The sequence below is a fragment of the Phyllostomus hastatus genome, unplaced genomic scaffold (genome assembly GCF_019186645.2).
Source record: "Phyllostomus hastatus isolate PE091 unplaced genomic scaffold, TTU_PhHast_1.1 phas_scaffold_78, whole genome shotgun sequence".
Taxonomy (NCBI): domain Eukaryota; kingdom Metazoa; phylum Chordata; class Mammalia; order Chiroptera; family Phyllostomidae; genus Phyllostomus; species Phyllostomus hastatus.
In genome coordinates, this window is record NW_025334041.1 from 66,641,926 (window position 1) to 66,669,621 (window position 27,696).

A 27,696-nucleotide genomic window follows, 5' to 3' on the forward strand; every position below is an offset into this window, starting at 1 on the left:
ATGGCCAGAATTAACACTCAATACTCCCCCCCAACCTGCCCCATCCTGTGGTAAGGACCACAGACAGAGATCTTGATCACCTTGAAAACAGCCTCTGCAGGTAGGATGGATTTTTTTATTTTATGCCTGGAAAAGGTTATTCCCATAGCTGATCTATATTGTGGGGTAAGAAATGCCTTTACCTGTCACCAGCCGCAGGTCAGTGGACTGGGGCTATTCACAATAAGCCTCCTAACTTCATTTATCGTCTCACTGAATCCCCACAACCTACACTGAAGTAGCTTTTGGTCTTATTTTAGAAATGTAGGGAAATAAGGGTCCAAGGGTCTAGAGTTACATAACTTCTAGAAAGTAACAAAATGAAGATTCAAATGGGGCAGGTTGAACTCTACTGTAGAAATTTCTCCAAACTTCCACTGATGCGGACCCTGGCTCGTGGGGTCTGGGACATTGAGGATGTGAGAGAGACATTCACACGCACTGCAGAGTCCTGCAGAGGAAAAGGGCGAGCAGCCATTCTCTCAAGAGGAGCTGAAAGCCACAGCCTCCACCATGACAGCCTTTATTTCTTTTTCTTGGGCTCATTCCATGATGGTCCTCACTAACTATGCACAGGTTCCCTTTAGGTGGTTAGCTACCTTTTACAGAAAACAAAGGAGCCTATTCCATGCCACTAATCACATCACAGAAGAGGGATATTTGCAAATGAAAAGGGAAAACTAGTTAAACCAGTTACACTCCATACTGGGGAGTTTTAGCTTGGATTTTAGGAAGTTACAGTAAGCACTTGTCGTCTCAATTCAGGGTGAGGGAGTTTTAGCAAAAGCAAGTCTCAAAGTGGCCTAGGCACATTGCAGACCTGATTCCCCATGGGAGAACCTATCCATGGGTGTGGGTCCTGTGTATCTCTGATTGGGAGCTGGGACCACACCATGCAGAACCGTCATCTACACGCCACACCTTCCCAGGTATACAGCAAACATGTACTGGACTCTACATATGCACCAGCCATTGTCCTGGGCACTGGGGATGCTCTGCCCTCATTTCCAGGGGCAGGTCGGGATTTACCCTGTGCTCATTGGCCCGTAGGGAGTGGGTCATGCCCTGCCAGCGAAGCCATTGACCTTGTCAATGACATCCCAACACACTCAGCTGTAGGAACATCTGTGGCCTTGAGTTCTACGTCTAGCCTGGTTGCTAACTTACTAGAAGACTTGGGAAAATTCACCTTAACCTTTCCATGCCTGTTTCTTCAACTGCAAAATGGAGCAGCATTCTTTTCCAAGTTCCTGACATACTAGTGAAGGAATGGGAGAGTGTCTATTTGGTATAAGTGGACTTACCTTTTCACACTTCTTAAATTCCCAATGAGTTAAGTGGAGCCATGAGAAACTTTATTTCCAATAGGTGTGTTATTTTTGTCTTACATATATAACACTGAAAATTTTCCTTCCCATGATAACTGCATATTATCTGATGGTCAAAGCACTGCGATGACAGTCCATCAGTTCCCACGTCACTGGCATTGGGTCCTTGTCCATCATTTCTCCTCACTCAGGTGCACATTTGCCTCTTCTTGGTCTGGGTTCTTGGTTCCAGCTCCTTAACAAACTCTGGACAACAATTTCCAGAGAGATTGAGTCCCTGTTATTGAACATTTATACAACCCTGCCCAGTATGGCCCAGTTGGTTGAGAGTCATTCTGCAGAGTTAAGGGTCGCTGGTTTGATTCCCAATTGGGGCACATGCCTGGGTTGCAGGTTCATTCCTGGGTCAGGGTGCATGCTGGAGGTGGTTGGCCAATCCATGTTTCTGTCCCTCTTTCTCCTTCCCTTCCCCTCACTCTAAAAACAAATAAATAAAATCTTTGGGAAAAAAAAAAGAAATTTTATGTAGCTCTTGGCCCCCACCTTTTGGGATTCAAGCAAAAGGAGGAAAATCTCCAAGCATCCCAACAGAGATTTATTCCCTCCATCCATTTCAACAGGGTGCTGGAGCCTTGGGAAATTTGATGTGATCCAGGGGCTTCAGAAACCCCCACCCCCTCACATTGCGTCCTCCTACCTGGTCTGCTGTCATTATCTGTTTACCACCACTGGGGACTTACTCCTTTAGGTTAAGGCATTGCCCCTTACTTAAAGGAAAACAGAATATTTTTAGGACACTAATCTGCTATTAATACTTTGATATGCATGAATAGTGTCCTTCCCATATCTGAGCTAATAAAGTCCCTCGAAGGTGGGCTTCGAAGGAGTTTGGGGGGAGGGGAGAAAAGGCCCAAGCATGGGGCATGTTAGGGTGGTGGGTGACACAGGCTGTGAAAGAATTCACAAAAAGAAGAAAATGTAGCAAATAAAGTTTTTAGTCACTCTCCAAGAAAGGAGAGGGGCAAGGTGTGGAGAGACACACCAGCCCTGAAGGGTGGGGGCTTTGAGTTTTTATTGGATTATAAGTGGATTAAAAAAGGGTGGGGGTGGCTGCTGCATGGCCCCTGGGCTGCTGGAAACAGGAGACTGCAGTTTGTTCCATGTTATCTTCTGCCTGTGTCTGTGGGGAGAGGTTAGTTCTGTTCTTTCTTTCCAATAATTCCAGTTCCAGGGACATAGGCTCAGAAGAGTAAAATGTCAGTCATGTTTAACAAGGCCACAGGCCTGCTCAGCAAATGGTGCCACCAGAGCTAATGACGCTGACTTTATCCTTTCAGGGCACAGCAGTAAGTTCAGGCTCCCTGGGCAGCATCTGGCTCCCAGGATCTTGGGCTGTCAGGATCAGGGAGAATTGAAAACAAAATGGAACTTTCCCTCACTGCCCCCTTTTGCCTCCAGTGGGACATAACCAGAGCATCTCTTGGAGCTTGCAGCTCCCTGGGGCTGAAAAGAACAGCAGAGTCTCAATCTGGCTCCTTCTAGTGAGACACTTAAGAGAAGGAAGGCCCAGTGGTGCCGAGACTATTGCCCAGAATGACCGCTTAACCAGACACCACAGTGGTCCGGCTCTGCCTGATTTGTCCTGGCTCTTCCTGGGCCAGTGGCCTGCAAGCCCTGACATTCAAGAGGGCTCTTAAGGACCCCTGGAAGATGAGCCTTTGCAAAAGGAATTGCTAGCTTATTAAGACACACTGACACCTAGCGATGGGCTTCTGGCTTCCAAGAGACTCACTGTGGGCTCATGTCAGTTCAGATTCGCTCAGGGGGTCAGTCATCCACACAGGTCAGGGCTCTGAAGCAGTGCCCTTCAACCATGCTATTTGCCACCTCCAGGCCCCCCACCATCCCCCATTCGGACCAGCATGATGGCTAACAGCACAGGTGAGGCTTCAGACCTGAACAATGGCTCCATAACTGACCAGCTCTGAAAAGATGCTTAACTGCTCCAAGTCTCAGTTTCTTCATCTGCATGATGTACTAGCACTTACCTCAGAGGCCTGCAGTGGGGTTTAAACAGGTGAGAGCTCTTGACTCAGTCCCTGTTTGCAGTAAGTGCTCCCTGAACACTCACTGTCAGTCTTGGAAATGAGTCCCCCTCGTGTGGGCCTTCTGTATCCTAGGCTGGACATCTCCTTCTCAGAGAGCCCCAGCTGTTCCAACATCTGGAAATGGCCCTTTCCTGACTATGTCCCAGTCATGTTTTCTCAGGCTGACCACTAGCTAAGTCTGTCTGAGCTCCACCTGAGGTCTTGCCCAACTGCTCATTTGGGAAAATCTTGTTGGCAAATTAATACTGAATCCCATGAAAACACTGCATAGAAGGGGGAGAGAGAGAGAGGGAGCGAGAGGGAGAGAGAGAGAATGTTTCTTTCATGAGAGAAATGCTGTGCTTTATCCCGTGAAAGCAGGAGTGGGTAAACAGATAGAAATTTCCAGAATGGGCCCCATGGCATCACCAAGGATTTAGAACCATATTTAGGCTGGGAGTGGAGCAGTGGGGTCCAGGCCCCTCTCCTGCTTCCCAACACAACCCAGCATCTGTCTAGTCACAGACTAATTTTCCCGGTAAGATTTATTTGAACATGGGATTCTGGCACATACAAGAAAACATTTTAAAGTTTCAAGTCACTATTTTAGGGGAGGAAATAGTGCTTGAACAAACCACATATCTTCACCTTAAACTTCAAATCTTTTTAGAAAGCTTTTGGGAGAAATAACTGTGAATGAGTGTCCTCTTTGTCCTCGGTGACACCCAGCAGCTGTGTGGGAGCCTGTGTGTCCCAACCCTTTGCTGAAGCCCCACGTGGTTGGAGATGTGGAGGCCTTCTCTCCTGAGAGACCTCTGCCCCCAGGGTTTTTGGTTTTGTTTGTTTGTTTTTACCAAATTGGAGATCCAGGTTTCTGTTTCTCTTTTTAAATCACTGGGGTCAATTTCCTGGTGAACAGTCATGAGGAAGAATGAAAGCATTTCATTTAACAAAAAAATTAAGTTTACTCCCTAAAAATACCAAAATTACAAGTTTGGAATTTTTATTTTCTATTTAGATCTGTTTGGTTGACGATTATTTAAGAGCTTCCTGGTATATTTTTGAGGATGACACAATAGGGAAAGACTCCAGAATCAAAGGCAGAAAGTTGCAACTGGGACCAAGGGCACCCCAGGTCCCAGCCCAATGTCCTGGGGCAGCTATTTTAGGCGAGCTTTGGGGCTAAGAGATCTGTATCCTAAAGAAAAGGCACTTTCTCCATGTTGACCCCTGAGCTAAGTCCCAAGGAATTGCCACTGAAGAAAACCATTTTCAGCTGCTTGACCAGAATGAAAAGCAAAAATGCAGCAGCTTCAGTTCCCTGGGCACACACAGCCAATGGCAGTGCATGCTGGTCACTCAAGTTCCTTGGGACTTGGAAGGAAGAAAAGAAATATAATGTACCACCATACTCTTCACTCTTGTTCTAAAAAGTCACTTCTGGTACTCTCATGTCCCCAAAGTCACTGGAGGAAGACACCAGATGCTCCATAGAGGGCTAAGTTAATTAATTACCACTTCCAGTTTTGATGAGACCTCTGTCCTCTCCCAATGACAGAGGACACATGTACCTCAGAGACATCACTTCCTCTCTATAAAAAAAACATAGAAGGTGAGCATTGTATGTTGGAAAATACCTTGTCTTTCAAAAAGAGTCACCTCATTGTGTTGCGCTCCTTGCTCTTGTTATTGCTACTTACCATGTTCATGGGGCTTTTTCCTGCAAGAACACCATCCCTGCCGAGAGCTAGGGTCTGTGAGTGGGAAGGCAGGCAGCTTCAGGGTTGTCCTGACCTGATCTGCCCATTTTGCAGAGACTGAGGCCCTATGAAGTCCTTGCCCCAGGCCCCCCAGCCAGCTCCGGGCAGACCAGGGTCCAGTTCCCAGTCTGTCCTGCCTCTGAATTTCCCTAGAAGGTTCTAGGTCCCATTTTTGCATTGATTGCCAAATGTGTCTCTGTTTTCTCAGTACCTGTGCATCCTTGGGGACTATAAATGTCACCTCAGACATTTGGTTCCTCTCCTCTCCTCTTGTCTTCCCTTCTACCTCAGAGGAGTAACTAATTGGGTTTACTGTTTAAATACACCAGGCATTTAAGAATATAGGAACTCTGACCTAAAAGAAAGACATCACGGTAGAAATTCAAGCATCAAGAACCAAGTGCGGAGATGCATGAGGAAGAAAGGCTCCTTTGGGCCCCATGAACTTAGATCACATGAGGCTCCCGCTGTTCCCAGAGGAAGAACAGTCTGGAAATAGATTCTTCCATGCTGTCACAGAAAAGGAATGTCAGGGACACGTGTACGGGGACTTTAAGAGACAGTGCAAAATTTACTAGAGTTCCCTTGAAAAGGCTGCCACACTCCATGAGGCACTTCCCCAGTGCTCAGCTGGTGCGAGTCCACTGCCCCCAGGTTTACCACCCATATGTCTCACCCACGACCAGGTGGTTCAGCTCTGTCTTGCTGTGGGCGAAGTCTAGCTTCAGGGGCAGCAGGCCCATCAGGCCCAGGAGGATCAACAGGGCCCAGAGCTACATCACTCCAGCACCCACGGCTGACTTTGGGCAAGTTACTAAACTTCCCTGTGCCTCATTCCCTATCTGCACATCCACCACCAAGACTCAGGGGCATTTGGCCAGGTTGCCCCTGCTCTCTGGCCCATGGGGCTGCTAAAGAGAGACTGGGGCCTTCCTTAAGCTTCCCTTGACTTTCTTGAGTTTGGGGAGGGGTAAGCTTTCTTTCAAACCATCCAATCTCTTTCCTGGCTTTTCTCAGGTTTGCATACTTATCCTGTTCGATCTTTTCCCCAAATTTTCCCATTTTTGCCTGCACCCCTTTGTGGTCGCCATTTTGGCTCCTACTGTGCGTGCTTCCATACAGGAATTTCCCCCTCACCGTTCCTCCTTCCCCCATTAATCTGGGGAAAATGAGGGGTTGTTCCCTGGGGTGACTGGAAAGCCTGTATTCCCTGAGTGATTGGACCATTCCCTGGAGTGTCTGTGAAACTGTAGTTTCCTAACTTCAGGCTCAGCCAATTTTCTTCCTTCTCTTTTGTTAAACATAACTAGCTCACTACACTAATAGCCCCATTCTTCACAGCTAAACGCACCTTCTGGACTTGGGTCTGTTAACTACTCTTAAATCAATATGAAATCCCATTTTCCCCTTTCTTTCCTCTTTGAAGAACAGGAAGTAAACTCAGGAAGCACGAGTGGACAGCCCACAGAACACCTGGCTAACAAAAGCTGGGGTAGGGATTGGACCCAGGCCTCCCACACTGCCATCTCCCCTCCAAGTGAGTGCCAAGGTCCTATCCACACACAATCATTCTCACTGAGGCCAGCAGCAGACCTGCTTTGAAATTGGGGTGGGTTCTGCTCTCCTCACTAGCTCACAAGTTCTGATGTCGTGGGTTTGACCCTTTGCTGCTAACGCAACTAAATCTGGTTTCAGGATGTGCCTCCCCCGCTCCATAATTAACAGAAACCAGACTCAGCAGAAATGCTGGGCTGACAAATAAATGACCTCTTGGTGCCAAGAACTCCCTAAGGACCTGCTGATGAAGACAAAACATGTCCCCCTTGGGGTTGCCTCCAGACCTTCCATTTGCTCCTGCTGTGACCAAGCTCCAGGCCCCTATCCGTGTGCTGCCCCCTCTCACCAACCCCACAGGCCAGCTGCGAGGATCCAAGGGCTGTCTCCTCCTCTTGTAACTGACCTCAGTGCCTTGGAATGTGCATTCCTCCTTTGTAATACACAGACTATTAGAAGGGCAACTGAATTGTAGCTTCCTAACTGTGGCAGGACCTGACAGAGTCTCCTATGTGTATAAGGATGAGCTATTAGTGGTCTCTTGTGGGTATAAAGGTAGAATTCAATTAAGTGGTTTAGAAATAAAGAGCCATGCCTACACAGTGCAGCTAGCTGTGTGGATCAGAGTCTCTAGTTGTATGCCACAGGGTTTGGTCCTCAGCCGTGTCCTATTTAACTTTTGCTTTAAATAGTACCATATATACAAGAGGGCAATTTTGTGGCATGGATGCAAGCAGGCTTTGAAGTGGGATGGAATGGCATTCAAATCTCAGCTTTTCCACTTGGCTATATGCCCTTGGAAAAGTTACTTAACCTCTTTGAACCTTGTTTTCCTCTATTATATGGTTATTATGTGGATTAAATGGTAAAATGTATGTGGCTGGCCTACAGGAAGCAGTAAATAAATGGCATACAATTTGTGATTGTATTTGTGAATGAGATGGAGTTGGAAGGAAAGACTCACATAAATGGAAGGTCCAATACTTACTTCCAACAAGTAAATTGTACACACATAAAACAGGACCTTCTGGCTTAGCCACAGTCTTGTTATAGGACTTTGGGTTTTTGCTGATAGTAGTTGTTGATGAGGCACCAAAAGCACATGAACCCACAGACATATAAAGACCTCTGGCTTGGGGTCCAGTAACAGCAGGGTGGTCTTTGTTTTCCTGCTCAGTCAGGTGGGAATGCAGGAACCTGCTCCCAGAGGAATGACCATGGCAGGAAGAGACTTGAACCTGCTGAGGCATGGCTGGGTAAGCTGAGGGTTTCAGGCTGGAAAAGCTGCACAGGTACGAGAGCTGTCTCATCATGGAAGGTGGCTGTGAAGAAGATGGAGGTGCCCAGCTCTGTGTGTTTCCAGCAGAAGAAAGCAGCCTTGGTATGGGGAAGCTGAGAGAGGGGAAAACCTGCTAGCAGTAGAGGCTGTGCAAAGGTGGCCCCATTGGGACATAGGTACAGGATTCTAACTTCTGACTGCTCACTGGGGAGGAATGGGGCCTTTTCCTCTGACATTAACTCCTCTTTCAGCCTTTACCACCGTGTTAAGAAGGCTGATTGGGTTGGAATAGATCATGAGATAGAATTAACTTGTCTTGCCTGGGCTCTTCAAGACTCACAGAATGAAGTGTAAATCCCTAAAGGCCAGTGCCTGGATAGCTTTTAATCAGGTTGTTCAAACATCAGCCCCAGGAGATTTTACAAGAGATGGAGAAAAGAAAAATATTCCCAGACACACTGGTCTTATTCCAGGCAATTCCATAAACACTAAGGAAGGCCTCCTCAAGGTGGCGGCACTTGATCTTGCCTCAGAAGATGGGGTTTCGTTAGGCAGAGGTGAGTTTGGACCAAAGTCCTCCTCTGGAATCAGTGTGGAAATAGCTGCTGTGGCTTGAGATGGCGGCACTGGGACCTCCCCATCCCAGAGCTCTGATGAGGACCAGTTGCCGCTGGCTTGGCCCTCTCACTGAGCCCATGGTAGAAAGCAGCTGGTCTCGAGCTACTTTCCTTGGTCAGGCTTGCTGTAAAGGAAAGGCTTCATTTATCCTAAGAGCCAGGGCCTGCAGCAGTGTGACCCGAAGTGGAGAGCCCCTGGGTTGAGGCCCTGTGATGGCAGCTGTCCTCATTAAGCATGGCATCTGGCCATCTCATTCCTGAGTGTGTCTGGAAAGTGGATGAGCTTGAAATCAATTCAGTCTGCCACATATTTGATTTCCTAGGACCCACTTGCCATGCGAGGAGACATCGTCAGGACTGCAGCAAAGGATCGCCATGGAGACCAGAGGAGGGTCTGAATCCAGGCAAGCCTCCTTCACGGGCCAGGATCCTGCCAGGTAACTGATGGGTCTCAAACTTCACCTTGGGAAGGGGGAAACTGAGGCAGAAAGGAAGTAGATGCATCTCAGAAAGAAGTGGTGGTGGGGGTGGGTTGAAGACTTAGAGAAAAAGGAGGCAGGAGCAGAGCAGTCAGAAATCCATCAGTGAGTAATTCTTGGGTCAGGTGTCCTGAGCTCAGAAAAGTCTAATAAAAACTTCCTTTATCTGAAATTGCTTTAGTAAAAGTGATATTGTGGGATTTGCTCAATTCTGGAAGAATTCAGAAAAAAAGCCAACCAGGGAAGGTTCAGAAAAAAATTCAGGAATAAAGTCCATCCAGCCATGGGAGACCCTTGGGTGGACCATCCAGCAGGCAGAACACAACACTGGCACTTCTGAAGCAGCCCCTGGCAGATCCTCACCAGATAGCGTGTGTCCGTGTGAAGGCATTTGAAAGGTTAACCCGGCTCTGTCTGCTTTCCGGTGCCATCTGTACTTCGGCTTCAGTAGCTGTACCACCTGAGGGAAATCATTGCACCTTTTCAAGTCTTGTATAGGAAGGCGTCTACCCGCACTGGCTCCAGGGGTCCAGTGGCTGTAGGGGCTGCCTCATATCCAGGCACTGACTCGCAACAGGGGTCCACAAATCCAGGCTCATTGTTTCCATGCACCAATATTTTTAACAATGCCATAGTTATTTTGGATAATCATGTGTTCTACAGTTTTTGCCTAAGATAATTGCAAAAATTTTTATTTACTTATTCTTCACATTTTTCATTGTGAAGGTTGCTACCATTATTTATTTCACTATTCCATTATAGTTGGACATTTAAGTGATTTGCAGTGTTTTTGTCTTACTAATGAAGTGCTGTCTGAAGTCTCATTGACTGAAAGGAAGAGAATGCCTTCAAACTAGCTCAAATTATAAGACCTGGGACAGGGCTGGGCAGGGTGCTGGTGGAAGGTGAGATTCAGGCTACCTCATAGAAACGGAGCCCGTGGGGCTCATAAGGGGAGCTGGGGAGGCACTCCTCCCTCTCATTTTCTCATGGACTTTTAGGTCTTGGTGCTTTTTTTCTGCCTGTCTCCTTTGTTTCTGTCTCTCTGCTCACACATCAGCAGGCACAGGCTGAAAATGGCCTTCACCATGTGATCTTGAGTTGAAACATTCAGCCCATGTTGGAGCGGCTCTTAGGTCAGTAGCATGAGTGACTCTGATGTTCAGATGTCCATCTCTGAGCCCTTTGGCTGAGGCTGGAGGGGTGGTATGGCCTTGGTTTCACCTCCTTGGCAGGGGGAAGTTGTGGAAAGGGGGAGAATCCAAAGCAGATAAGTTGGACTGAGAGGCAGCTTGACAGATGTCCACAGCAGCAGCTGTAAGCATCTGTTCCTGGGATGTTTTCTTGCCTCAGTTTATTCCCTTAGGATACGGTCACAAGAGTGCAATTAGGGTCACTGTGGGTGACAATTCGTTACTTTATTCCATGTTGCTCAGAACTATTTTTAATGGGAACTGTGATGTGCACTGTTGGTGCCAAGTCAGGGAAACCAGACACCAAAATAAAGAGCTGAGCCTCTCCTCCCATTTGCCCTGGCAGAGACAAGGACAGCAGGAGGCTGGGCTCAGGGAAGCTGGAGCTAAGACTAACACTGTGGACATGGACTAGTGGTCTCAGGGCCTGAGGCCCTGGTGGGGTCTGGCTCCAAGAGAAGGGTCAAGGGAAGGTGCAATGGAATGTATGTACGATCTAGTGAGAAGATGAGAGTTTGTATAAGAAGCCATAGGACAAGGGTTGGGGGAAGACTCTATGTTGTGTCTGAGGGTGCCCTGGCCAGGCGGCTCAGTTGGTGGGAGCATCACCCTCATCCCATACACCCGAAGGTTCCCAGGTCAGGGATGCATAAGAGAGGCAACCGACATGTTTCCTGCTCATGTCGATATTTCTCTGTAGGTAAGGATTTTTTAAAAATTCTATCTGAGGGCTTGTTTCCTTAAACCTTGCTGTAAATTTTTCCCCATCAGGAAATGGTATTTTTTACTATGCTTATCAGTGTTAACAGAGAGTTTCACAAGGGACAAAAGGAACAGTGAGCAGAAAAGCTTGCTCATGTCCATTTGAAGGCTCATGCCTTTGTGGAGTCAAGGTGTTAGGGAGACAAAGCCATTGTGAGGACAATGCCCCCTATGGAGGAAGCTGTGTTCTGGGTGCAGGTGTCAGAGGAGACAGAAGTAAAAGGCCCCAGCAGAGTGAGGTGCGGCCTGAGCCTGGGACCTAGAAAGAGACAGAGCTTTCCTCTTCCTCCTCTGTGCGCTGGCTGCCTGTCTGTGCCCTTCCAGGCTATGGAGCCTCATTGCCTCACTGCGAACGTGGGCTTCCAGGCACTTACAGCACCAGGACCAGAGACCTGACTCCTTCCTGGAGCGTTTCCGTGGAGCTGAGCTCAAAGAGGTGTCCAGCCAAGAAAGCAGTGGCCAGACCAATGTGAGTGGCCAGGAGTCACCAGACAGAGAGAGCAGGTAAAGAGCCAAAAAAAAGATGAACCACCCATACCAGACAGGCAGCAGGAGGCATCGCTTGCTAGTTCAGCTGTAAGCTTCTCCTGGAAGAAGGCTTCTGTCCTGGGGGAGAACCAAGTGCTCTAGCTGTCACTGCCCAAGTGCAAGAAGTCCTGCAGGAGAGAAACCCTTTAACCACAGTCCCCAGCCTCATGTGAAACTTGACCTCATCCTATTCAGAGCTCAGCTAGTGTCCCCTGTAATTGGTGCTCTCAGAAACACACACAGGGGTGATTGCCTCACCCATCTCTGTCCACCAAAGGACCTTCTTCCTAGACTGCACTGTAACCCACCTTGGTACAAACCCACCTTGATACCATGAGCCTCTGGGAGGACCTGAATGGTACCCAGTTTTATGCATAGGTATACGTGCATTTTTCCGGGAATAAGGTTGAATGTTGGTGAGAATTTTTAAGGGGAACCACTCATATTGCAGATCAGGTTAAAAATCATGGGGGGAAGATACAAGGAAAGGTTAGGGTGGAGAAGTATTTGCTTTTTGATAGAAGAGCCTGCAGAACAAGGGTCCCAGACATCTTCTTCCCTGACCCACTCTCAATGGGGAGCTTGTGGCCAGTGCCACAGGGGCAGAGGTGTAGAGAATGCAGGCGCTGGACTGACACCCCACCCCACCCCCAGAATCCACATAGCCACTGCCTCTCTCTTCTCTTTTTCTTGAGAAATCTCCCTAGCCATGGTCAGTGGGGAGGCCACTGGCCCACCACTAGCTGAATCAACAGTCACTGAGCAGCAGGGGTCTCCAGGACCCGAGAGGCAGTTGGAGGGAAGGCAGGAGAGACATGCAGGAGAAGCTGATCTCTCCGCTGCCTCACGAACAGATGGGCTCCTGCTCAGAACCTGCTTTCTGAAGAGAGGGGCTTGAAAAGCTCTTTTGGCTGAAATTTCTAAGTAATACCACAATTTATAAGATGTAAAGTTGAAGCCCTGACCAATGTGGTTCAGTTCATTGGGTGTTGTCCCTCAAAGTGAGGGGTCACTGGTTTGGATCCTGGTCAGGGCAAACACAGGAGTGGGGGCAGCCAGTTGGTGTGTTGTTTTTCTCTCACACCAATATCTCTCTCCCCTTGTTGTTTCTCTCTCTCTCAAAAAAAAAAAAAAAGGAAAGAAAAAAATGATGCAAAGGTGAAAATAAGCCTGGCTGCTGCAGAACAGAGTCTCTATACCTGCTGGAGAAAATGCCATGTGTCTTTGTGTCAAATGACACGTGCTCAGCTGTGGGCATCTGATATGAGCACAGGAGGGCCCCTGGAGATAAAGGTCATGAAGCCTCAGGGGACATAGGATGGCTCTTCCTGGAGCTTTCATTTAACTTCTGGACATGCAGTAGATGGCAAAATGCGCACATATATTTAAGATGAAATATGAGAGTTCAAGGCAATTTCTTGCTAGTGATCACTTTAGGAGACCTGCATTCAGTCTTCTTGCTGGGGTGAGTTGTGAGAGTTGCCGACTTGGATGCAAAAGCCCCCTGGAGTGATATTCTTGGGCTCCTGTTTTCACATGAGCTTGGACTGCAAACTCTTGGGCTCCCTGGTAAGGGGACAATGGAGGGCCTGGGTGGTGGCTAGGACCTGTGCAGGGACGTCCCAAGTTGCTAGGGCCTGGCGCCCCAGACCATGCAGGCCCTCCCTGACTGCAAGGCCTGAGTGCTATTCACTGCCGAGCCAGAAAGATGGGGGTTGCATGGGGTGGGCGGGTTGGCAGCTAAGGAAAAAGAAGGTGGGGAAGGAGGAGGAGGAGGAGCAAAAGAAGGAAAGAGGGAAGAAAGAAGTTTGCTAGCAAGCCAACCAGACCCATTCAATCCTTTTTGGGGAGGCAAAGACTTCTTTGGCTAAATTGATCAAATCAATTTCTCTACAACCTTAGACTAATGCAGATGAACATTAGACTCTGTCGATTTCCCAATGTGACCAGATGAGTGGAGGGTTGAGGTAGGACCTTATCAGGGCCCAGCTCGGCTATACACAAATGCCTGGTCACTTTTGGGAAGGTTCAGAGTGCATAGATGAATTTGATGGTGCAGGATGGTAGCTGATCAATTAAGAAGGCTTCCTGGGGGAGGAAGACTTTGAATGTTTGAAGCAAATTTCCATTGGCAGAGCAGAGTGTATGCAGAGATATGCCCTTAGTTTGGTGGGTTTGGGCGTGTGGGATTATCAGCACACGGTGTGATAAACACAGGCCACTCTGTCCCGTGCAGCTAAGCTTTTGCTCCTTCACAATCTCACAGGGAAGTTTCCCGGCTTCTTGGCTTTTCAGATGATCGGAACCAATCCCCACATAATCCTGGCTGAGGAGAGGGAGACTTGGGCAGGTTAAGAAGGAGCCCAAGATGACATTTGGCTGGGTGATCAATATTGTAGCAGAGAGGCCCTGAGGGTTAGGATAAGGTGTTACTGGCCACTGACTCTGCTCTCCAGGTCTCCTATGAGTATCTTCAGTGACCACAAACAGGCAAGCCACCCTCTGGCTCTGTGAGGCAAGCTCCTGACACCAGCAATGCCAAAACTGTGCCCTGGCAGTTGACCACTTAGAGATAATACCTTTGACCATAAAGTACTGTGCAATCAGCTTCAAATAAATATTCAGTTGGCTGCAAGACCAGCTCCTCCTCCTTCCAGGTTCTCACAGAGATCAGGGGTGTCAGGTCTGGAAGTTTTAAGATGAATATTAGCACAAGGGATGGGAGAGGAGAGACTAAGAACTAGGACAGTGCTGTCCTCGACCTATGTTTGCCCTGAAAATTGGAAGTGACAGCTGTGGCTGAATTTTCAGGCAGAGGTGCCCTTTGAGAGCTGGGCCTGTGCAAACAGGGTAGCAGGTTGTCACTGCTGCTGACATGCCCATTCTGGTGCACAAGGCGCTAGACCTGCCTTACCTGAGAACACCCCAGAGGCAGGTCCACATTAGGTCCATGTCTGTACCCTTGCTGCCATTTCCCCAAGGTTAAACTGAGTGAAATAGAGTGGAATCTGAGCCAGATGCTGGGTGGAGTCCCACAGTTGATCCCCATTTATTTAGAAGCCTCCATTTATCCAGGCATTCACTCCCTCATCCACCATGGCTTTTACCAGAGTGGACTAGTCACAAAACATTTTAGTCCCTAATACCCTTTGTTCTTCAAGCTGTGTGGAAAGGCCAAGGAGGTGGGGTAGGCAGGCATACTAGAACAACCACTTGGGGCAAATGGTCCCCTGAATTGGAGCTGAGTCCACATCCCCACACTTCATTCTCTTGGCCTCCTGCAGTGGCTGGCCCCTGGCCGGGAACAATGCCAACACCTGCAACAACTCAGAGGAGTGAGTACTTCTCCCCGAAGAGCCCCCGCCTCCCCTCCTCCCCATAGACGCCCCACCTTTGCCTCACTCCTTAAGTATCCCTGCTTCCCATCCTCTCAAAACACTGCCAGACCATTCCAGAACCCTGTTCCTTTCATTGGACTTCCATTCCTGTGGACAAACGGGGGAGGGACCTGGTCTGTATAACTTCTTAGGGCAAGTCTTTTTATGTCTTTGTCTCAGTTCTCTTAGCTATAAAGAAGGGGTGGATGGGATTGATGTTTTCAGCTTGAGCACATCTATTGCTGTACAGTTGAGTGTGAAAAACTGGAGCTCCTGTACAGAGCACTGGGCATTCTCCTTCACAAAACCTCAGGCTCCCATGTGCCAGTGAAATGCTCCTGTCCCAAAGGTCAATTCAGGCCAATTGGAATGTGGAATCAAGGCAGAGGGAAGAGGAAATTTAAATATTTTCAGGCCATAGCCTCTAGAAACGGTCACCCACTGTAATTACTTTCTGTCACCAGACACTAAGCCAGCAGATCAGTGTGATGTGTGGTCATGGCAAATGCCACCCAAGAGCCCAAGGAGGGAATGTGCATGTGTGATCATACATGCATGTTAGTGTGTGAACACCATTCTCTTGCCTTGTTCATGGAATACCATGGGAATAGGTAGAGGAGAACATCTCAGTCAAAGCTGAGAGAAAAACCATCAAAACCAGCAAGAAATGCCAATTTCTTGACTTCCAATTGAAAGAGAAATGCACTAAGATGTTTTTTATAACATTTTATTTCCAAGACTTTTTTTGTTATTTCCTTTTTTCCCTCCAGTAGAACTTTTCTCCCTCACCCTTCATGAGCCTTAGTTGCATTTTGTTTGCAGAAATTTGGGCATCAAATCCAGAGACCCAAATGCCAGCAATCAAGAAAAATGAAATTATTTCAGCTACAAAACAATAGCTATTGCAGTATGTGCTTGACTTAGACCCAAGCCTGATATTAAATACCTTTGAAACCAGGTTTTGAACCCCACAGTCAGGGAGAGGCTCGGGTGCTAGAAACCGTGGGCAGAGGTCCTGGGGGTCTCTAGGCTTCTCTGTCCTGGGGCTGGCATGTGGTTGAGGATGGGGGTGGATGGGGGTGGATGGTGTTGGCTGCACCTAGCTCTTATAAACCTTTCAGATGGACTCATATTATATCAGTGGGTCCACACTACAGCCAAGGACCAGGGGACAAAATTGGAAACTGTCCCAAACAGGGCCACCTAGACACAGAGATGCAGAAATAACTCTGACGGACATGCATCCCCTTTTTCCACCTCACTTCTGGCATTTTCCCCTTAGTCCCATGAGTCCTGAATCTCCCTCCACGATCAAAGTGTTCCAACCAAAACCAGTCTTGCTTTGAAGCTATGTGTATGTAGGTCTTTTGGGTCAGTGCTGGGTGGATTTGGCAATGCAGCTGGCTGCTACAGGGTCTTTCCTAGGCCCTTGGAAGGTTGGTAGCCAGAAGAAAGGCTAAAGCCTGTACCTGGTGCAATTAAAACTCCCAGCATGGCTTAGCATGCCCAATAAGCATGGGGGCAGCGCCCTCTGCTGGTGTTTTGATATTAAGACTTGCTCTTCTCACTAAAGTTTAATAAATTTTATTCTTATCCAATGTATTTATATGTGCATTGTCAAAACTTCCAAAACACAGAAGAGCAAACATGAGCATATACCCACAGAAAATTACACTTCATGTTAACAGTGGAATCCCATTATCAGAGAAAACCCTTCTTAACATGTGTGCAAAGATACCTCCCAGTTTTTTTCCTAGGTATGAAAATTGAATGGATAGATAGACTGTATTTAATGCACATACTGATTGAGAGCATTTGTATCCCAACTCAGCCACCTCAGGTCTTTGTCACCATGGGTATATTACCTGACCTGTCTGTGCATCAACTACCTGACTTGTAAAACAGATATTGTAATAGTCTCTTACTTTCACGTTTGTATGAAAACTAATGTGTTAAAATATGTAAACTGCTTAGAGCAGTGCCTGGTACATAGTCAGTGCTCAATGAATATTGACGAGTATGTTAAGCAGAATAATTTCAGGCTACAGCTGGAACCAGGCTTAGGGGTTGGGACCTCAGGCTGCAGGTCCACCTGGGTCAGCTGTGTGAGCTGCTGGCCGGGCCTCTGCAGTTCCCACTGAGCCTGGCCCTCCTGGCCACCCCGCCTCATTTGCCTCTCTGCGCCTCCGCCATCCTGCTTCTTGCCACAGGCCTATGAGCAGCTGCTTCCAATGTGCTGGAATTCACTGGCGACAACTTCTTTAGAGAGTCGCATCTCTGACACAGGCTCTGCAGCCCTCATGCTCTGTCAGGTTCTTCGCCCCCTGGTGTGGACCCTGCAAGAAACTTCCCTTGAATATGAAGCTGCAGCTACCAGATTAAAGGGAATTGTTCCATGAGCAAGGGTTGACTGTACTGCCAACACCAACACCTGTAGTAGGTACGGAGGCAGTGGACAGTCAGCCCTGAAGGTATTTGGAGATGGTGTAGAAGCAGGTGCTTATGGTGGCCTGGGGCTCAGATGGAATTGTCAACCACCTGAAGAGCAGGCAGGACCAGCTTCAGCTCCTCTCAGGGATGAGGAAGAATTTGAGGAGTTCCTTAGGGATAGAGATGCTTCTGAGGTGGATTTCTTCAAGGATTTATTCAGTAAAGCTCACTCCGAGCTTCTAAAAGCAACCAGCAACCTGAGGGATAACTACTGATTTGCTTACAATGATGGTGAGTTCCTGGTGAAAAGCATGATGGTCACGCAGAGGGTATCACCTTGTTCACCTTCACATCTGACGAACGAGTTTGAGGACAAGATGGTGGCCTATGCAGAACAGAAGATGTCTCGTGGCCAGATTTAAAAATGTACCCAGGAAAGCATGCCTGGTGTCTGCCTCACACAACAGGAGACAATAACTTGGTACGGGGTGAAGACTAAGGGCTCACCCTGATGAGGGCGATGAGGAGAATGCTCCGAGTTCCACTGCTGGGGAGGCAGGGTGGTGATGGGGGCACAGAGATTCCTGGGAGGATGCTGGACCAATCTCAAGTCTGCTGCAGCGAGATGCAAAACCTTTACCCCCGAACTTTCCGATTTCAATCTGGAAAGCACTGCCAAAGAGGTTCTGCTGTTGCCGTCGGAACTGCCAAAGGAGAGAAGCCTGTGGTGCAGCAGGAGTTCTCACATGATGGCGCGGCTCTGGACAGACCCCTGCGGGATTACTCTGGTGGTAACCCACAGGGATACCTGAAGGCTGGGCCTGTCCTGGAGAGCAGCAGCCGTCCCATAAAAGTAGTGGTAGGTAGAACAATGGTTCACCGTGATGCCTGGGCCCTAATCCCCACTCCTGTGACTATATCACCTTACACGGCAAAAGAAGCTTTGCAGATGTGATTAGGTTTAAGGACCTTGAGTTAGCAGATGATCTTGATCGTAGAGTATCAAGGTAGGCCTCCTGGAATCACACATATCCTTCAAAGTACAGAACCTTTCCCCGCTGCAGGGAACCAGAGAGACAGCATCTGAAAAAGAACTCAACCTGCTACTTCTGGCTTTGAAGATGGAAGAAGAGTACTACAAACCAAGGATGCAGCAGCCTTGGCAAGCTGGGAATGTCTTCAGCTTACAGCCAGCGACAAAGTGTGGATATTGGTTTTATAAGCTCAAGGAACTGAATTCTGCCAACAATCCAAGTGAGCAGGAAACAGATTCTCCCCCAGTGTCTTCAGAGGGGCCGCAGCCCTGTGACACCTTGACTTCAGCCTGGTGAGACACATACCACACTTCTAATCACAGATCTGCGAGATAACTTTGGGTTGTTTAAAGCCATGAAGTTTGTGGCAATTTGTTCTGCCAGCAGCACAAACAAACACAGCTATTATTATCAACTCTTGTGTAATCTGCTTTGTAACTGCTGAACATCACGACCATTTCCCCGTGTCACTGAAGACTCTCCAACGACATTTGCAGAGGCCCTGTTGGATTTCACTGTTGATGATGAGTCTCCTACCGTTGTGTGATTGGATTGCCTGTGCTGTTTGATTGTTATAAATAATGGCAGTGACTATTCTTTTGTATGCTTGTTTGCACAAAGCTTTGATTATTTCCTTAGGAAATGCTATGTAAACTGCATTGATCTTCTTCAATGAGTGTTTAATGAGCCAACATTTATTTCTCATCCAGTGTCCTCCTTCAGGGTGTGGAATAGGGAGTCAGAGGGGCCCACAGTTCTGGTGGGGACCCCTGAGGCAGCCAGGTTGCTTCCCTTCTTCCTTTTTTCCTCATCTGTTCAATGGGCGGCAATGCCTGACTTGCCGAACGAACTATTGTCACTGTTAACAGAGAAGTCCTTCCTTTAAGGACTGACTGTGCCCAGTTCTTAAAGGGCAGCTGATAAAGACGAGGAAGCAGAGTAAAGCCCTGTGTAAGCAGGCAGCTGCACTCACGGGACAGACCTTCGGGCCCACGGCTTTCCACCCACAGTCTTGGGCGACTCTAAGATGAGCCACCTGTGGCGAACCTGTTCTCACCTGCAGGCGGCTGGCTTCCCTCCAGCCCCCAGCCTGCTCATCAAGGCCAGGTTTCCATTTGATCAGAGGCAGATTTTGAGAACAACCAAGGGGCCACGCTCTTTCCTTCAGAACAAAGTGCTTTAAAGGTGACTTCCAAGACTCTCAGTGACTTTTTCACACTAAAAGTGTGGGTTGGGTGTACTTCCCATTACCTCAACATGTCTCCAGTCCTAGCTGTTCGTGACGTCCTCAGGGCTCATGAAAATGGGCTGGAACTCGCACAACACCTGCAAGGCTGAACCACTGCACACACCTCAATGTGCACACTGTGAGCTGCACTGGCTGGCGTGCCTCACACTTCAGGGTGATGATGGTGATGATGATGATGATGATGATGATGATGATGATTACTACTATTGCTATCAAATCAGTAACTCCTTTCACCTCAGCATGCTAGAAACACCCACTCCCCACCCTAGCCCTCTTCCTCCGCATCAGTCCGGCTTACCCTCTCCTCGTGGTAGTGTCTGTGGTTTATGAAAATTGCTTAATGTCACCCTGTATCATCAGTGACAAGGCAAGAGAAGAGAAGAAAGAGAAAAGGGAAGAAGAGAGAAAGAAAAACTGCCTAAAGCAAGAGGAGTAAGTACTGAGAGAAGTGCTCCCCAGGAGGGGCTCAGTAGTCACGTGGAGCCTGCCCCTGCCCAGGGACCCAGGGCCTGGGAATAAGAGTGACGCCGTCATGCTTCAGGGTAGCCCTGGAGAGGAGGCTGGTGACGGCTACAGAAGAGGAGTTGGTCCCAGGCCAGGGTCAGGCCTATGAGGTCCTGTGGGGGTCTCATCCTGCAGGGAGAGTCCTGGCCCAGCTCCGGACTCCGAGGCGGTCTTATTGGTAGAGAGGGTGGTCTGCAGCCTCTGGGGAACAGCTAGGGGATGCCCCTGTGAACCTGTGCAACCCACCACCCCCAGGCATTCTGTTTGCCCACACAAGTGCCATCCACACAGTCAGGTAAGCCGAGGCCTTCTCTGGGCACCTGGAAGTACTATAGTCACAAACCTTAATCCAAACCTAGTGCTGGTAAGTGTGTAGAACAGTTCATGTCCTATCAGTGAGCAGGTAATCTTGCACTTGCTGAGTCCAGGCGAGGGCAGGAAGGCCCCCGGGGCTCCCCCAAGGCAGAGCTGGGACAGCACATAGGTCATGTGGGCTGGAGGAGGGGGCCCATGGACCCAAAGAAAAAGCATCGTTAGCACTGCCTGTAAATCTAATCCTCAGGAAAGTGAAAATGGAAAGCACCCTAAGCCATCTGTCCTCTTGGTGTTGCCTGCCTCACCTGCGTGTGCACAGGGTGGTGGTTTTGATGGAGAGGCAGGATCCAGGTGCTTGGAAATGAGCCTTTAGAACTCCTGTGCAGATGGTGTGAGCAAGGTGGGAAGTGTTCCCCAGGGAGGGCCCGGACTCCCAAATGCTGTCCAGAGAGGAGCTGCCTCAGAACCATCCAGCAATGTGTGGATTCGCGTTGGCAGGCTCCAGCCCTGGAGGGGGTTTGGGTGGACCCCAGGGAACTGCATTTCACAAAGCTCCCCAAGCAGTTCTGAGGCTCCACCCACAGCCCTTGGAGACATCACCATGCTGCATCTCGATTCCCAGCATCCTGAAGGTGCGGATGTACCACTGTGATGCTACAGCCAGCTTGGCTTCCCGGGGAGCAGAGCTGGGACGGAGGGACTCCCAGAGTGTGCCCTGCCTCCCGGCCTGTCTTCCTGTGCAGGGACACCCATGTGACCCTTGAGGCCAACACTCTGGGACAGCCCTGTCTAGAGCTTCCACCTGCCATGGCCTTAGGGTTCCTAAGCTGGGCAGGGTTTTTAAGACCCTCCAAGCTGTGGTCTCCCAGCACACTGTACTGTTTATGGGTGTCTGTGTTTCCAGAAAGAAGGACACCATCGTGGTGGACCCCTCCAGCAGCATGTACTACCGCTGGCTGACTGTCATTGCCCTGCCTGTCTTCTACAACTGGTGTCTGCTGGTGTGCAGGTAGGGGTGGGCCTCCACCCAGGGGAGGTAAGGGAGAGGGAGGGCAGCCAGGCATCAAGACAGAACTCTGAGCCTCACTCCAGAGCCTGGGCTCCTGGGCTCCTCTCAACCACCATCTAGCTGCTTATACCTCCGTTTCTCCATCTGTAAGCCGGTTCTAGAACAGCGCCATCAGGGTGCTCTGAAGCACTGGTGGGACCTGTGCTCAGGACTGACAGCAAGGATCCTGGCTCCTTGGAGCCTTAATGGAGTTGCAGGAGGAAGAGGAAGCGGGCCAGGAGAGGGGCACTCCTGAGCAGCTTGTGGGACAGGGTGCAGGTCAGGGGCACTGTTCTGTGATTGCAAGCTGTGGGCTGGGCCTTTTGGGAGAGTGTGCAGGATAAGATGCTGCTCTTATGAAGGCAGCCAGAGCCTTTGGGGTGCTCCTGAGCGGGCTTGCAGGACAGGGTGCAAGTTCCTAGGCAAGTGTGACTTCTGGGATGCAAGGGCGAGCTGTTGCTCTTCTGGGGATAAGCAGAGGCTCAGAACTTTCCTTGGTAAGCTGCAGGACAGAAATGGGGGCAGGCTACAGCTCTCTGGGGGCAAAGAAAGTGTACAGGAGAGGAATGTCAGGATGGGTTGTTTCCCCTCTGATGGCATAGGCAGGGGTCAGCAGGCATTTCTGAGCAAGGTACAGGGCAAAAATTCAGGGACAAGAGGCTGCATTTCTGAGAGCGATCTATGGCTTTGGGGCATTGTTGTTCAAGTTCAGAGACAAGAATGCAAGGGTGAAGGGGCTCATGGAGCTGGCGCGAGAGGGACCTGGAGGGGATGAGCAGGTGCAGCTACTCTTCTGAGAGGTAGGGGCTTTGGAAGTTTCCTTAGCAGGAATCCAGGGACAGAGCTGTTGCTCTTCTGGGTGTGCAGGAGGGCTTGGGCTTTTCTAACCAAACTTCAGGACATGAGAAAGGGTGAACAGCTGCTCTTTGAGAGTTAGCAAGGGGTTGGGGGCTCTTCCTGGCAGGCCTGCAGGACAAGGATGCAGGAGGAGCTGCTCCTCTCCTGAGGGTAGACAGAGGGCACAGGAAAGGTGGCAGGGGAACTTTGGGCCCTTCCTCAAGGCTGCAAGGCAGGTAGGACTACTTCTGGGGGGCAGGGGTGCAAGGTATTGGGGCTTTCCTAAGTATGTGGTAGGACCAGGATGCAGGGGTGAGATGCTGCTCTGTGAGCAAGCAGGGGCTTCAGGGCTTTCCTGAGCCAGCCTGCAAGGCAAGAATGAAGGAGTGGGTCCTGCTTTCCTGGTGGGTGTGGGAGCCACCTGATGGTGCTGCGATGCAGGGATGCAGGGACCCATGGCTCTTGGGGTGTGAGCAGGGACTTTAGGATTATTCAAGCAAGAGGCAGGCTCTTGCTCCTCTGAGGGTAAGTGTGGGGGAAAAGAAGGGGAGAACTCAGGGCCTTTCCTAGCATGCCTGGGAATACAGAATTGAGCTGCTGCTCTTGGGGGCCAGAGGGATATTTTGCAGGCATTTTCTGTATGAGAAATAGTGAACATAAAGATCTAGAAAGTAGAAAATGTCTACTGGTTTGTTCAGTCATTAATCTCCCAAAAATTTTCATATTTTTGACCCCCAAAAGGGCAAGTCCTCAGCCCCTTCACCTGACATCACCAGGGAGGCCTAGAGAAAAGGCACTCTGCCCCCCAGGGTCTCAGAACTTCCTTCTCAAAAGCATCAAGGCCCACTCATTGGGGTCAATCCCAGCTCTTCCGAGCTATGTGACCTTGGGACAGAAAAGCTCCTCAGAGCCTGGGATGCTAACGCTGGGGCACAAACCCTACAGGCCAGGCTGTTACTAGACCAGCCAGCTCAATGTTTGCAGCACTGAGCCCGTGCCCCAGTGGGCAGCCTGCCCCCACACCCACTCCTTGTCATGCTGTTTAGGGCCTGTTTTGATGAGCTCCAGTCTGAGCACCTGGTGCTGTGGCTGGTCCTGGACTACTCGGCTGATGTCCTCTACGGCGTGGATGTGGTGGTGCGAGCCCGGACAGGTGAGTGTGCCCCCACCTGGGACCCTCTGGGCCAGGCCCAGGCCCCACATCAGGAAGGGTCTGGGGGGAACCACAAGTCATGTTCAGGAAGATCCAGATGGTGGAGTAACGCTACCTACCCCTGACCACTAGAGACCAAGACGGCCTGGGGAACCTCCAGTAGTGAGGTGGGCGATGCTACCTCAAGCTTCCTGTACAGTGACTCATTGGACAGGGCCTCATTCATATTACCTATGAAATAGGAAGGCCACACCATCCCCTCAAAGCTCCCCTCCAGGTCAACATTGCTGGAAGCAGAAGACATCTCTGTCAGTCTTCCCCAGGAGAGTCAGAGGACCCAGGCCATGTCACTCTGTGGCTTTTACAGGAGTATTTGATATGGAGAACTGAAATCTAAAATAAGCCCTTTGCTACAGACTGCCTCTGGTTGCAAGTGGGAGATAAACACCCCCATGCCTCAGCCTCCAAGCCGTGCACCTTTGGGGCACCTTTTTCTAATTTGCATGGATGTCACATAAGCTAGTGGAGGCCCTGCTTGTGACTTCCAAGATTTTTTTTAACTAAAAACTGTGCCATAGTCATCAATATAAACACCACTGGATCGCAGCAACAAACCACTTGGCTTCACAGTGTACACAGCATTTCAGCACATCTCATTTCCACAGTAGGACTGCTACATGAGAGAGCTGTGCGGGCATGACTCTCTCCATGAGCTGACTTAGAAACTGAGGCCCAAAGAGGCTGAGTGACTGGCCCAGAGTCCATGGTCACTACCCAGCAGCCCCCTGCTTCCACATCAGTGCCCAGCTTTGTATCAGAGGGCCTCATGTACACAGCTGGAAGCTTGCACGGGTGACATAGCCAGTCCTGGGGGTCGGCCACTCCATGCTCACGTAAGCCTGCCAAGACACCTGAGTTCCTGGAGTGGCCCAACACACTGGGCCAGCTGTTCCTGTTTCAACCAAGCTTCAGGAGGACAGGTCACTCTGACTCAGACGGCGACCACCCCCCACCTCCTCATGTTTTGGTGCTGTCCCTGGCAACTGAGATTCAACAGGGAGCCAGGGGACAAGGGGACAGGTGGGCACAAAAACAAATTGACTATGGATTATATTTCAGAAGGGAAAAAACCCTTCAAAATTGAGAGAAGATGTAATAAGGAAGTATTGAGGAGTCTCAGGGCACAAGGAGTGCCATGAAACGATCTAGGTTCTCAATAAACATGAGCATAAGCAAAGAATGAAATAAGGAATAGGGGACTGGGAAATAGGGTGCCCCTAACATGCAACAACATACTTGATGTTTGTTTTACCCAGGGGGGCAGTCCTACCTCTGTCTGCCTCAAGGCGTGGCCCTGGACCCGCAGCAGCACCCCCGGGCCTGTGGCAAGTGCCCAGGCCTCACTTCAGGGAGAGGCCCTGCTTCCCGTGTTTCACAGCCCTCAGGCTGGCTTGATACTTACCAAATTCTAAAAATATTTGTTAAATTATTCTTTCTACTTTTATGCATTTTTGAAAATATTTTTAAAAAGAGAAGAAGAAAAACAATGCAAGTCGTGCTCACTGGATTGATTTCACCAATAATCCAGTAATTATGCCTCATGACTCTCAATGTCCAGACTAGTCTGATTTTGGGGGGTAGGTTTCAGGCTTCACATGTTTCCAAGCCCCTCGGGTGACCATCGTGTGCAGCCAGGAAGGAGCACGGCTGCTTTCCTAGATGATGTCTTTCAAAGGCAGGTCACGACCCAGTAGTGACTGGTGAAATCAACTGGATAGGCTATGATCTGTGCTTTTAAAATTGTACTAATATTTTCAAATATACAGAAAATTAAAGTGAGTAGTATTATGATCTCCATGTCCCCTCACCCAGCTTCAACGTTTTGCTAACCTTGTTTCATTTACCCTTTCCACCCCTTTTCTTGACTGGAATATTTTAAAGCAAATCCCAGACAGTAACCCCTTCACCATGTATGTTTAACTTTAAAGGACCCATTAAAAATATCACTTTCATTTATGTTTCAAAATTTAATAATCATTTCTTTCTATCTTTAATACCCAATCTACATTTAAATGGACCCAACTGATCTCTTTTTAATTGAATCAAATGGATTAGAACATTATAGACTAGTAAATATCAGAGTTCATTTCCTGCAGTAATGATACGTATAGTTTTTGACATGGTTTCTATTACTTGTCTATAACTACGTCTCTTGCAGTCATGTTGTAAAATATCTCTCTGTGGGCCATGGTCAGAGAACCCAGCTTCTCTGATGCCCAAGTGACCTTAATCTCCTTCTTTAGGCTTCCTCGAGCAAGGCCTGATGGTCAGAGATACCAAGAGGCTGTGGCAGCATTACACAAAAACCTTGCACTTCAAGCTGGATGTGTTGTCCCTTGTCCCCACAGACCTGGCTTATTTTAAGCTGGGCATAAACTACCCAGAACTGAGGTTCAACCGCCTACTGAAGTTTGCCAGGCTGTTTGAATTCTTCGACCGCACAGAAACCAGGACCAACTACCCCAATGTGTTCAGGATTGGGAACTTGGTTTTGTACATCCTCATCATCATACACTGGAATGCCTGCATCTACTTTGCCATTTCCAAGTCCATTGGCTTCGGGACAGATTCCTGGGTCTACCCAAACATCTCAAACCCAGAGTATGGGCGCCTTTCCAGGAAATACATTTACAGTCTCTACTGGTCCACCTTGACCCTGACCACCATTGGTGAGACCCCACCCCCTGTGAAAGATGAGGAGTATCTCTTCGTAGTCATAGACTTCCTGGTAGGTGTCCTGATTTTTGCCACTATTGTGGGCAATGTGGGTTCCATGATCTCAAACATGAATGCCTCACGGACTGAGTTCCAGGCCAAAATTGACTCTATCAAGCAGTACATGCAGTTCCGCAAGGTGACCAAGGACTTGGAGACACGGGTCATTCGGTGGTTTGATTACCTGTGGGCCAACCGGAAGACGGTGAATGAGAAGGAGGTGCTCAAGAGCCTCCCAGACAAGCTGAAGGCTGAGATCGCCATCAACGTGCACCTGGACACACTGAAGAAGGTCCGCATCTTCCAGGACTGTGAGGCTGGGCTCTTGGTAGAGCTTGTACTGAAGCTGCGGCCTGCAGTGTTCAGCCCGGGGGACTACATCTGCAAGAAGGGGGACATCGGGAGGGAAATGTACATCATCAAGGAGGGCAAGCTGGCAGTGGTGGCTGATGATGGGATCACCCAATTTGTGGTCCTCGGTGATGGGAGTTACTTTGGGGAGATCAGCATCTTAAATATCAAGGGGAGCAAGTCAGGGAACCGTAGGACGGCCAACATCAGGAGCATCGGATACTCAGACCTGTTCTGCCTTTCCAAGGATGACCTTATGGAGGCACTCACCGAGTACCCTGACGCCAAGAAGGCCCTGGAGGAGAAAGGACGGCAGATCCTGATGAAGGACAACCTGATCGATGAGGACCTGGCCAAGGCTGAGGCAGACCCCAAGGACATCGAGGAGAAGGTGGAGCACCTGGAGTCCTCCCTGGACACCCTACAGACCAGGTTTGCACGGCTCCTGGTTGAGTACAATGCCAGCCAGATGAAAGTGAAGCAGCGTCTCAGCCAACTAGAAAGCCAGATGAAGGCCTGTGGGAGCAGCCCTCTGTTTGATGAGGATGCTCTAGAACCAGAAACCAAACAACAGTGAAAACACAAAGGTCTGTCTCCTACTTCCCAGAGTCAGCTGTCAGTGTGATAGCAGGTAGCCAACAAGGCAGGGGACTGGGCAGGGCTGCATTCCAGCTCTCCTTGCCCTTTGCAGGCTGTATGGTCTTGGCAGAGAGCCTCGGGTTTCTCACCTAGAAAATGAGACTTGTTATGTCAGCCTCAGTGAAGTGGTAGGTTATTATGGGGTCCACATGAACATGCAGGACTTTGTAAAGTGCAAGGTGTCACAGTCCAAGCATATGAAAATGTAGGAACTGAACTCTTATTTTTTTTATCTGTAAGGAATTTAGACTTCTGATCTTCCTTTTGTATAATTGAACTGTGGTTTACTCTCCTTCTCCCTTCCCCTCTGGCACCTGCACCACCTGCCATAAAGGGAGAAGTAACAAGAGGCTGAAAA

General features: G+C 49.2%; 1 protein-coding gene across 1 annotated transcript; it reads left to right on the plus strand.

Moving 5' to 3' along the window:
- Positions 1-27,276, plus strand: CNGA3 (cyclic nucleotide gated channel subunit alpha 3). Its single transcript, XM_045828083.1, is given in 8 exon segments — positions 1-25; positions 28-100; positions 8,988-9,101; positions 11,423-11,602; positions 20,077-20,148; positions 21,440-21,544; positions 23,467-23,573; positions 25,877-27,276. Coding segments are annotated over 8 exon segments (2,076 nt in total).
- Positions 27,277-27,696: the final 420 nt, after the last annotated feature.